The sequence below is a fragment of the Salmo salar genome, chromosome 12, assembly GCF_965601325.2.
Source record: "Salmo salar chromosome 12, fSalSal1, whole genome shotgun sequence".
Classification (NCBI taxonomy): Eukaryota; Metazoa; Chordata; class Actinopteri; order Salmoniformes; family Salmonidae; genus Salmo; species Salmo salar.
The window spans coordinates 75,501,273-75,513,754 of record NC_138302.1 but is presented as its reverse complement, the minus strand read 5'-3'; the positions used below and the strand labels follow the sequence as shown (position 1 = coordinate 75,513,754).

At 40.6% G+C, this 12,482-nt stretch overlaps 1 protein-coding gene across 1 annotated transcript; it reads right to left on the bottom strand.

The window, feature by feature from the left end:
* Positions 1-1,509: 1,509 nt before the first annotated feature.
* Positions 1,510-11,198, bottom strand: LOC106565904 (large ribosomal subunit protein eL22). The gene is made up of 4 exons (XM_014133578.3): positions 11,114-11,198; positions 8,952-9,068; positions 6,331-6,455; positions 1,510-1,699 (listed from the first exon to the last, which is right to left on the bottom strand). The coding sequence occupies exons 1-4, from the start codon at positions 11,123-11,125 to the stop codon at positions 1,555-1,557; spliced, it is 399 nt and encodes a 132-aa protein (XP_013989053.1). The 5' UTR covers positions 11,126-11,198; the 3' UTR covers positions 1,510-1,554.
* Between the last annotated feature and the right edge of the window lie 1,284 nt (positions 11,199-12,482).

Here is a 12,482-nt window from a genome sequence, read left to right as displayed (position 1 = left end):
TTACTACCTCTGAGGGTTTAAAGCTTGAGGTAGTCACCTCATACAAGTACTTGGGAGTATGGCTAGACAGGACACTGTCCTTCTCTCAGCACATATCAAAGCTGCAGGTTAAGGTTAAATCTAGACTTGGTTTCCTCTATTGTAATCGCTCCTCTTTCACCCCAGCTGCCAAACTAACCCTGATTCAGATGACCATCCTACCCTTAATAGATTATGGATACGTAATTTATAGATAGGCAGGTAAGGGTGCAGCTAGATGTTCTTTACCATTCGGCCATCAGATTTGCCACCAATGCTCCTTATAGGACACATCACTGCACTCTATACTCCTCTGTAAAGTGGTCTTCTCTGTATACACGTCACAAGACCCACTGGTTGATGATTATTTATAAAACCCTCTTAGGCCTCCTTCCTGAGATACCTACTGCAGCCCTCATCCTCCACCCTTTCTGCCAGTCACATTGTGGTCCCAAAGCGCACACATACCTGGGTCGCTCCTCTTTTCAGTTTGCTGCAGCTAGCGACTGGAACGAGCTGCAAAAAAAAAAAAAAAAAAAAAAACTGCCCAGTTGGATTTATCTCCATCTCTTCATTCAAAGACTCAATCATTGACACTCTTACTGACAGTTGTGGCTGCTTCACGTGATGTATTGTCTCTACCTTCTTGCCCTTTGTGCTGTTGTCTTTGCCCAATAATGTTTGTATCATGTTTTGTGCTGTCACACTATGTTGTCTTACGTCTCTTTTTTATGTAGTGTTTTGGTGTCTCTCGCCGTGATGTGTTTTGTCCTATATTTTTATTTAATTCCCCGTCCCCACAGGGAGCCTTTTGCTAGGCCGTCATTGTAAATAAGAATTGGTTCTTAACTTACTTACCTGGTTAAATAAAATAGACTGATACGTTTTCATTTTCTTCGGAGTGACGGACGGCCTGCATATGCGCAGTTCATTGAGAAACGACCATTAGACCCAATGACGTGTTTCTACGCATGTGCTTAGCCAGCCAACATCACCATGACATCGTCTGCAAGCTTGATCAGCGATTTCTTTTGGAGTTTCTACATAACTTCATTTAAACCATCTTTGCCCATACACTCTATGGATGGACCACATAAAATGAAGGAAACGTCATTTTTAAGAGTCCGCCATTTATCTAAAAGCATATTCAAGAAGTAATTTCAGCCAACACACAATATTTGAAGCATTAATTGATAAATGGAATCATTATCATTTTTATGTACAAACTTATCACACAACTAAATCTGAATGCAATCAACTGTCAGTTTCAAGGTTGAGTGTTGTCAAAGTAGAAAGCCCTTGGTAACAAATTCATTTTCATTCCTTGCAATATATCCCCAGATAACTCCATGTAAGCACAGAGCACAAATATCTTTGCATTATAAAGAATATGGGTTTTCAAGTCTAACCAGCTCATTGCAAGAGTAGGTACACTTTTTTTCAAACATGCAGGTTTAGTCCCAAATCAGCAAATAAAACCATGTGAGAAGCTTTTGTTCTTTAGAAATTTTATTGACAAAAGACAGTGGCATGGATTTAATCTTCGTCCTCCTCCTCCTCCTCATCCTGGTTGATCTGGAAGTAGCGCAGTTCGTAACTCTCCTTGGTGTTGGCCACCACACGCAGCCAGTCCCTCAGGTTGTTCTTCTTCAGGTACTTCTTGGTCAGATATTTCAAATACCTGTCAGAAAGGAGAGGAAAGACCAGCAGTGTCAGCAATGTAAAACCCATTGAAAATTACACTGTGACAAAGATGTACTGTAAATTTGTTAGATTTATATTTTGAGAACTTATCAGGCGAGGCCTGGGGTTTATTCAGGAGGGTGCAACATTACAGAAAGTTCAATTAGAACAGACAAAATGACATGTAGAACATTGAATCAACTCCATGTTTAACTTTTCTATCTGCAATTTTCTAAACAATTTGTACCCCCATAACAAATCAGGGCTCCCTCCTCACAATTGAAACATCAAATGTGAGACCCCCCCCCCCCCCCCCCCCTGCAATTATCAAAGATGGACGTCGGGCACCCCCAGAACACTTGTGTGCTAGCCAATATTCAATGTATAATTTGAACCCTGACCCCCATTAAATTAGGCCCATATGTACCAAGTCACCTTGCATTAATGCTAGCCACAAATGACATTCAGGTCTCACAACTGTAAATAACCTGGGCCCGAGCTGACAAACAAACAATCTGTTAGGTTCAGTACTTTGGACTATCCATATCAGAGACACTGTACATACAAATATCTATATAAAGCAGGGATGGGAAACTGGCTGCCCCCTTTTGTAGGCCCGTGGATCAATTTCCAAAACAAAAAAAAGATAATAATAATAATATATATATATATATATATATACACACACACACAAACAACCGTTCAAAAGTTTGGGGTCAGCCTTTTATCAGCAACAAATACATTTGATGGGGAAATTAACATATTATTTATGTACACTACCGTTCAAAAGTTTGGGGTCACTAAGAAATGTCCTTGTTTTTGAAAGAAAAGCACATTTTTTGTCCATTAAAATAACATCAAATTGATCAGAAATACAGTGTAAACATTGTTAATGTCGTAAATGACTATTGTAGCTGGAAACGGCTGTTTTTTAATGGAATATCTACATAGGCGTACAGAAGCCCATTATCAGCAACCATGACTCCTGTGTTCCAATGGCCACGCTGTGTTAGCTAATCCAAGTTTATAATTTTAAAAGGCTAATAGATCATTAGAAATCCCTTTTGCAATTATGTTGGCACAGCTGAAAACTGTGGTTCTGATCAAAGAAGCAAAAAAACGGGCTTTCTTTAGACTAGTTGAGTATCTGGAGCATCAGCATTTGTGGGTTCGATTACAGGCTCAAAATGGCTAGAAACAAAGAACTTTCTTCTGAAACTCGTCAGTCTATTCTTGTTCTGAGAAATGAAGGCTATTCCATGCGAGAAATTGCCAGAAACTGAAGATCTCGTACAACGCTGTGTACTACTCCCTTCACAGAACAGCGCAAACTGGTTCTAACCAGAATGGAAAGAGTTGGAGGCCCACGTGCACAACTGAGCAAGAGGACAAGTACATTAGAATGTCTAGTTTGAGAAACAGACACCTCACAAGTCCTCAACTGGCAGCTTCATTAAATAGTACCCGCAAAAAAACAGTGAAGCGGCAACTCCGGGATGCTGGCCTTCTAGGCCGAGTTCCTCTGTCCAGTGTGTGTCTACTTTTGCCCATCTTAATCTTTTATTTTTATTGGCCAGTCTGAGCTACAGCTTTTTCTTTGCAACTCTACCTAGAAGGTCAGCATCCCAGAGTCACTTCACTGTTCACGTGGAGACTGGTGTTTTGCCGGTACTATTTAATGACACTGCCAGTTGAGGAGTACATTTAAAAAAGGATCTCTGCAAAAAAGCAAGGATAAAAATGACTCAAATAACAACTAGGCCTAAAATATAGGACCTGAAAGATAAGTCAGCCCACATGAGAGGGGGACATTTGATTCAAAATATTTAATTTCCAAAAGCAAGTGCCATGATCCCACAGGGAATATGGGAATTCTTAGGGTTTTTTATGTTCCATAGTTGAGAGTATTAGCAGTATATTCAGAGACCAAAAGCACTTGGGAAGTGGACTGCGGTGAGAGCATGCAGAGGCTTGCCTCGTATGGGATCTGTATCAGATTATTACCGAGGTGTGGTGGTCTTATCGGCACTTTTAGAGTTGCCGATGCATCACCTAGATGGGTGCCTCACTTCAGTAGCGGACAATTGACCCTACCAAAGGAGGAGGAGCTGTGAACGTCGGCGACGACCAGGTGCCCAAGAGCTACGGGGCCAGTCAGGTGCTCCCTCCGCTCAAGATACAGTTGAAGTCGGAAGTTTACATACACCTTAGACAAATACATTTAAACTCATTTTCACAATTCCTGACATGTAATCCTAGTAAAAAATCCCTGTCTTACGTCAGTTAGGATCACCACTTTATTTTAAGAATGTGAAATGTCAGAATTGTAGAGAGAATGATTTATTTCAGCTTTTATTTCGTTCATCATATTCCCAGTGGGTCAGAAGTTTACATACACTCAATTAGTATTTGGTAGCATTGCCTTTAAATTGTTTAACTTGGGTCAAATGTGTCGGGTAGCCTTCCACAAGCTTCCCACAATAAGTTGGGTGAATTTTGGCCCATTCCTCCTGACAGAGCTGGTGTAACTGAGTCAGGTTTGTAGGCCTCCTTGCTCGCACACGCTCTTTCAGTTCTGCCCACAAATTTTCTATAGGATTGAGGTCAGGGCTTTGTGATGGCCACTCCAATACCTTGACTTTGTTGTCCTTAAACCATTTTGCCACAACTTTGGAAGTATGCTTGGGGTCATTGTCCATTTGGAAGACCCATTTGCAACCAAGCTTTAACTTCCTGACTGATGTCTTGAGATGTTGCTTCAATATATCCACAATTTTCCTACCTCATGATGCCATCTATTTTGTTAAGTGCACCAGTCCCTCCTGCAGCAAAGCACCCCCACAACATGCTGCTGCCACCCCCATGCTTCACGGTTGGGATGGTGATCTTCGGCTTGCAAGCCTCCCCCCTTTTCCTCCAAACATAACAATGGTCATTATGGTCAAACAGTTCAATTTTTGTTTCATCAGTCCAGAGGACATTTCTCCAAAAAGTACAATCTTTGTCCCCATGTGCAGTTGCAAACTGTAGTCTGGCTTTTTTTATGGCGGTTTTGGAGCAGTGGCTTCTTCCTTGCTGAGCGGCCTTTCAGGTTATGTCGATATAGAACTCGTTTTACTGTGGATATAGATACCTTTGTACCCGTTTCCTCCAGCATCTTCACAAGGTCCATTGCTGTTCTGGGATTGATTTGCACTTTTCGCACCAAAGTATGTTCATCTCTAGGAGACATAATGCATCTCCTTCCTGAGCGGTATGACGGCTGCTTGGTCCCATGGTGTTTATACTTGCATACTATAGTTTGTACAGATCAACATGGTACCTTCAGGCATTTGGAAAGTGCTTCCAAGGATGAACCAGACTCTGAGGTCTACAATTTTTTTTTCTGAGGTCTTGGCTGATATCTTTTGATTTTCCCATGATGTTAAGCAAAGAGGCACTGAGTTTGAAGGTAGGCCTTGAAATACATCCACAGGTACACCTATTGACTCAAATAATGTCAATTGGCTTTAGAAGCTTCTGATAGGTTATGTCATAATTTTCTGGAATTTTCCAAGCTGTTTAAAGGCACAGTCAACTTAGTGTATGTAAACTTCTGACCCACTAATTGTGATACAGTGAATTATAAGTGAAATAATCTGTCTGTAAACAATTGTTGGAAGATTTACTTTGTGCATGACACAAGCAATGTCCTAACCGACTTGCACAAACTATAGTTTGTTAACAAGACATTTGTGGAGTGGTTGAAAAACAAGTTTTAATGACTCCAACCTAAGTGTATGTAAACTTCTGACTTCAACTGTACCTTTCCGAACTGCCTGTCATCGGAGGATATGGAAGACAATCACCCAAGAACTGCCAGATCCCCAATTTTGTTTTTAAAGCAACGTTGAGATTGTTCTTGTTATGAAAAGCACAATATAAAATAAATCCATTATTATAAATTATAAATGTCCAATTAATTACCAGGTGGGGGGTGTTGCTAGTGTTCTATAATTTCATGCCATATAAGGCTAAATATAGCTTCAGAAGGTGCTTAATAATCAATGAATGTCTGAGGATACATGGTGACATGGAAACATTTTTTTTTTTATAGAACTGACAAAAATAATGTTCACTGCTGGAGTCATTGATCAGATCACAGCATCTCCACTTGTGGAAATAAAACTGACTGAAGTCCAAAAATAACATGCGTTCTATCCATGTCTCTTAACCTTTTCTATTCATGTACATCTCAGTCCGCCTAATGATAGTATTTTATGAGTCTCAGACCTTATTTCAAACGCTAATCACTTTAAGAGCACTTCAAAAAATATATTATACATGGATTTGCTCCAGACTGTCCATCAGGCAAAAAATAAAACCAATAAAGGCCTAACATCGATTACAAAACAATGCCATGACCCCATAACAGGAAGCAACATAGAAAACATCACATAAAGCAAAAGAAGGCTCCAACTTCCTAATTGAACAGGTGAGAATGCAATAACCCTTACATGCATAACTGTGGAGACAAACCAAGTCCCTCCATCAGACAACACAACATAAAATGGAAAGTGATGTTGCTCGGCACATCACATTGCAAGCAGGGCAATTCAAAAGATAAATCAAGATTTGATTCAAACATACCTTTTGGAGAATGGCACTTCAGAATTCACAGAGATTTTGCTCTTGCTCCTCTCAATGGACACCACACCACCACCCAGGTTCCCAGCTTTACCGTTGACCTTGATGCGCTCCTGCAGGAATTGCTCCTAACCAACAAGACAAAGGTGTATTTTAGGACAGTCTTTCTCCCAAATATGGATACTAGCTGTAATGACTGCTACATACTGCTGCAAATATTCTGTCAATATAATTTACATGTTAAACATTTAGTAGACACTCTAATTCAGAGGAATTTACAGTTAACTCATTTAACTTTAGTTAGGTTCGACAACCACATATCACAGTCATACTAACTCAAAGTTCTTCAAAGCAGCTAACAGCGAAATCAGTGCTAGTAAGAGAAGACAAGTACAAGTGTCATTGCAACTATCAGGATACGCCGGGCACCCCCAAAACACTTCGGGGCTAGCCAAGAGTCAATGTATAATTTGAACCCTGACCCCCATTAAATAAAGCCCAGATGTACCGAATCACCTTGCATTAATGCTAGCCACAAATAGCATTCACGTTTCACAACTGTAAATAACCTGGGCCCAAGCTGACCAACAAACAATCTGTTAGTTTAAAGTACCGATACGTCATAACATAAAACAAATATTTTATTAAAGTAAAATAAAGTGAATAAATGATGGTTAGTAAGTGATAACCAGTAATGGGCAGTCACCACCATCATCTGACTTTTATTCAGTGTTATTAGAGCAGTCAACCCACATAAAAATAATTGAAACCAAAAAAACGTGATTATTTGTTTATAATCCAACCGAAACCAACCTTAAACCCCTAATCGCTCAGCACTAATCTGAATCCTAATTGTCTGTGGTGTAACACACCAACTGCAAAATATCATACCCCACTACCCATTACAGTTGTTGCGTTACTACATTGAAGACAGGCCAGTATCAGCATAACGTGGATAAACCAGGAGTATCTGGATTATGAATCATTCATGCCATGCAATGTGTACATTGAAATAGGTGATAGGGCCCTGCTCTAGTAATAAAGTAAGACATATTTAATAGGATATTGTAGTGCTAAAAAATGTAAAAGCAATACAATCGATAGTTAAATTTCGCCGATATTATTATGGTGTTAGGTTGACGCAACAATGGATTCTACCCCCAGAAATATATTTTGGGGGTAGAATCCAAATGTAAAGCAGGTGCCATGCTAAGAACATTCAGATCTGTGGGACACTTTCCAAATCTGTTTTCATATTTGCTCTTTGCGATGAGTATTCCTAAACATATCACTGTAAGACCGATGCAACATTGTATTTCCAAGAAGTGTGGGAAAGTCCTGAGGGTGTTTCAGTCATCGGACATCTTTTAACAGAAATATAAAGTAATAAGGTTTTCATCACTACTGTCATTCAAATGTTAGAGACAAAACAATCAGAAGGTTGCAAAGTAGAGCTTAGTAACCAAGTTTTGATATATGGGTTGTCGGGGATTGGTCCAAATTCATGTTTCACAACCCCCACGATTAATGCTAGTGCCCCACGCCGTTCGCTGAGGCTACAAGCCGCGCGGGATGCAGTGCTGTGCGGAATTAGCTGTATTGTGCAAGTGACACATTTTGTGATCGATGTTTTATTCTTTCAAGTAAAAACTACTAGAATTCAGTGGCTAAAGCATTACAAATCAATAAAAACATAGCTAAATACCAGTGAATTGCAAATGTGTCCCATCCATCTTTCTATGCAGCTGGCTAGCAGGCCTCTGTGCCTAGGCTAATTACTTAATGCAGTTTATCCTCCCATCACCAGAGTAACTCATCAACAACAAAAATAACATTACAATTAGGGCTGTGCCAGTGTTGAAATTTGAGGTCATAGTAATTGGCCAGGCCAATGAACACTGTCACCGACATAACCGTTCGGGGGTGGTTCTTCAAAGAGAAGACGCCGTAATGAGACAAATAATGTAGTCTAAGCTACTGAAAATAGGCCTTTCACAAGATTACATCATGACAGGAGTGTTTGATTCTTATTAAAGAGATGGAGTTCAGACAGGCTACTTTAGGAAACTTTCTGAATGGACATATAGGCCAATAGAGAGCATCAGCGAACTCACACACCTGTAAAATCAGTGTTGATTAGTCTATAAATTAAAAAACATTCCATATTGTCCACTTAACAATACATTAGCGCATTATAGGCCTCAGAGCCAGAACAACCTTGACTGCTGTTGAATAAGTAATGCTCATGAAACATGGGACCAACACATGGGTAGGTAGCATTAGCTAGTGGTAGTCGGCTGTGCCTGTGCCAAAACACTGGTATTTTTCATCTCAAGGCTTGTTCTTCTTCATTTTAAAATAGGGAGCCAACATGTTTATAGAACTTATTTCCATGACTGATCAAAACTCATTTTCTCTCATCTCTTTGCAACAGATATACAGTGAGAAATATGTTTGGTACATCACTCGCAATAATAGTATCGAATCGCAAGACATATAGAATAGTGAGAAAAGCAATAATATGGTATCGGCATTTAAGTATTGCAATATCATATTGTGAACTTCGTGGCAATTCCCAGCCATAGGATATTGCATGTTATTATTCTCTAACATCGGCTACTTACAAAGTTGGCAGCATCCATGATGCCATCCTCCACTGGGTGAGTGCAGTCCAGGGTGAACTTCAGGACCTGCTTCTTCTTCTTGCCACCTGTTTTGGTCTTTTTGATGACCTGCTTCTTCTGTCAAGACATTGCAGAGGGGCTAACATTATTCCAAATGACTTGATAAATACTGAGACTACACCAGGGGTGTATTCATTTCGTCATGCAAAGGAAATCGTTTACCATTTAAGAACCAAACGGAACAGGGAGGGACCTACCCGAATTTGTCCAATAGAAACTTGTTTTTGTTGCAAAACGATTTCCGTTTGGAGTAAATGTTTTCTGGTGCAAAACATTTTGTAACAGAGTTGGCATTATGAATACACCACTGACGGTTTCGTTTAAGTATCTAATGTGCAAGCACAGTGGGGTTTTTTTTACACTTATTTGATCTTTATTTAACTAGGCAAGTCAGTTAAGAACAAATTCTTATTTACAGAAGCAATTTCTACCAATCTGCATACTGTACTGTCTTTGGTGCTTGGTTTTTAAAAACAGGAAGAGGCAAAGCGAGAGGGATAACTGGGCTCAAAATCTTTCTCCAGCAGGTGTCGGTTTTTTCCCCCTCACCAAGCTAGGAGTTTTTGTATGGAAGTCAATGAGACGGTGTTGAATTTGGTCAACAACTAGTTAAAAAAATTCTTACATTTTGTAATTTAGCAGACGCTCTTATCCTGAGCTACTTAACAGTAGTGAGTGGATTTTTTGTTGTTGTGCTGGTGCCCCGTGGAAATCGAAACCACCCCTGGTGTTGCAAGCGCCATGCTCTCCCAATTTAGCCACATGGTCTTATTTGATATAATAGAAGTTTCGTAATGCATAGGTTGTTATGAGTGTACTGATATAATTATTCAGTATAGTGTACTGATATAATAATTCCCAAAGGCTTAAGTATATCGTTAGAACCGTTGAGCTCAATGGTTCTAGCGATGTACTTAAAGGCGTCCACGCATTATTCCCATCAGTTTGTGCATATATGACATTTTGTAACGTTTCTGTTCATTTTGGTGTTTCTGTTCATTTTGGTGTTCCCGCAAGTTCTACTCCCAAGCGGCGCATCGGTCTAAGGCACTCGATCTCAGTGCTAGAGGTGTCATTACAGACCCTGGTTCGATCCCGGGCTGTATCACAAAAGGACATAATCGGGAGTCCCATAGAGCGGCACACAATTGGCTCAGCATCGTCCGGTTTGGCCGCCATTGTAAATAAGAACTCATTCTTAACTGACTTGTCTAGTTAAATAAAAGGTTTTTCAAGTGGTCGTGCACAGCCCAAATTTGGCCAGTCAAGTACCCAAGCTAGCTGGATAAAGTTGGCTAGTTACTTCCAGTCACAAATGAGAGAACACCTCACTGACCATTTTACCCACCCTAGAAGAGCTAGTTTGGCTGTTGATGTTATCTACAGCGTTGGTGACCAACTGTACTGCTGGCAACAATTTAATGACGTTTTAATTCTACATTTACTGACACCAGTCATATTCGACGGGTGTTGCACGTTCGTAAATTAATCTGTTATTTTGCACTCTGGCACTCAAACGAGTGCGCTCTGAATCGGAGTAGATCGCCAGAGTAACTATACGAACGCACCCTTCGATTAATTCAGACTATTTTGAGGAAGTGTATTACTGACTACGGCGCACAATATGGACAAGGTACTATTGCCGGTTCTTTCTCGTTTTTCAAGCGAAGGTCTTAGATCTTAAATTTAGTATGCGAGCACACTCGTCTGGTTCGCTTAACCAAATTCGAACCGACACATGCTGACTGACGCTTTTGGGAAACAGGGCCCAACGTTATTTTATTTTTATTTTAAAAGTGCCATTAATCGGATTTCCTTTAGCACGACAACTTCTATCTAGTGCATTGCCAGCTGGTTTGCCGATGGTTCACGTTTAAGTTACAGTTGCCGACTAGCTAGGTAACGCATTAACTAAATTGCTACAACGTGGTTCATTGGGTGCAGGCCCAACTGGTAAACAAAGCAATTTATTGGTACTCCTTTACTTATTTGGCCTCACGGAAACACAGTCCAATATGGATTTATTACGTGCACATCAAGTACAATAAAAAAAACAAGTCTTATAGTTAGCTATACAACATATTTCACCCGTGAGTACTCACAATCGGAGCCATGTTGGCCAACGATTCTTGTCCAGAAAGGAAGAGGCGGGGTTTATAACAACCCTATATCCGGTCTAGATAAATAGATGAAATCCATGAATCGGGGATAGATTCAGCCTGGAGATATTCTTTGCCCCCAGTTAGAGTAAGATGTTTCTGACTTAGTTTTCTTATCATCATTTTATTTATTTTTACTTATTTTTCTGCTAAAAGTATTATTTGTGAAAAACAGTTGTATCATCTTTCTACACTTCAGCTACGGATCAGCTGAAATCATCTAGGAACCCAATTTTGAGAGTAGGACTACTCCACAATTATTAGAGTCAACAGGCATATGTGGGCTACAGCAGATGTGGGCTACAGCAGAGCCATATGCTTAGAGTTCTAAATACATTGCTCCAGGCTACAGGTATTCTCTAAATCCTTTTGATTTAGGGTCCTCAAAAGGCTCTACAGCTGCACCATCAAGAGCATCCTGGTTGGTTGCATCACTGCCTGGTATGGCAACTGCTCTGACTCCAACGTCAAGCCACTACAGAGGGTAGTGCGTACTGCCCATTATATCACTGGGGCCAAGCTTCCTGCCATCCAGGACCTTTATACCAGGTGGTGTCAGAGGAAGGCCCAAAAAATTGTCAAAGACTCCAGCCACCCTAGTCATAGAGTGTTCTCTCTGCTACCACATGAAACGCGGTACCGTTGCACCAAGTCTAGGCCAAGAGGCTTCTAAACAGCCTCTACCCCCAAGCCATAAGACTGCTGAACATCTAATCAAATGTCTACCCAGACTTAAAACTGCATTGTTGGTTAAGGGCTTGTGAGTAAGCATTTCACTGTAAGGTCTACACCTGTTGTATTTGGCGCATGTGACAAATAACATTTGATTTGAGTTGCTCAAGCCAGATAGCTTTTCTCTACAATTGAGCCAAAAAGCCTGCCCTCATTTCAACATTTCTAAGACTGCAGAATACGGGTTGGTGATGATACCCATTCTATCCCAACTTCCTGGTTAATCAAGGGGAGATTATTAAATATTAGAGGTATTTTTCCTCCTGCTGACATGGCAACAATATATGATTTCCCTTTTGTCATCTGTAACAGTATGGTAGCACCTTTGGCACCACCCCCAGTCCCCCACTCTGAGGGCCAATGCAGGTAGTCTGGGTAGCCATTTGAGAGTCTTGTTTAGAAGTCTTATGGGATGGGGGTAGAAGCTGTTCAGGGTTCTGATGGCTTGCCGTGCGGTAGCAGAGAGAACAGTCTATGGCTTGGGTGGCTGGAGTCTGACATTTTATGGGGTCTTGCTCTGACACTGCCTGGTATAGAGGACCTGGATGGCAGGGAGCTCGGCTGCAGTGATGTACTGGAC

Coding starts and splice junctions, on each gene's coding strand:
- LOC106565904 (XM_014133578.3), bottom strand. Junction 6,456..8,951: donor TCATGGATGCTGCCAACTTT/GTAAGTAGCCGA, acceptor CTTGTTGGTTAG/GAGCAATTCCTGCAGGAGCG. Junction 1,700..6,330: donor GAAGTGCCATTCTCCAAAAG/GTATGTTTGAAT, acceptor CCTTTCTGACAG/GTATTTGAAATATCTGACCA.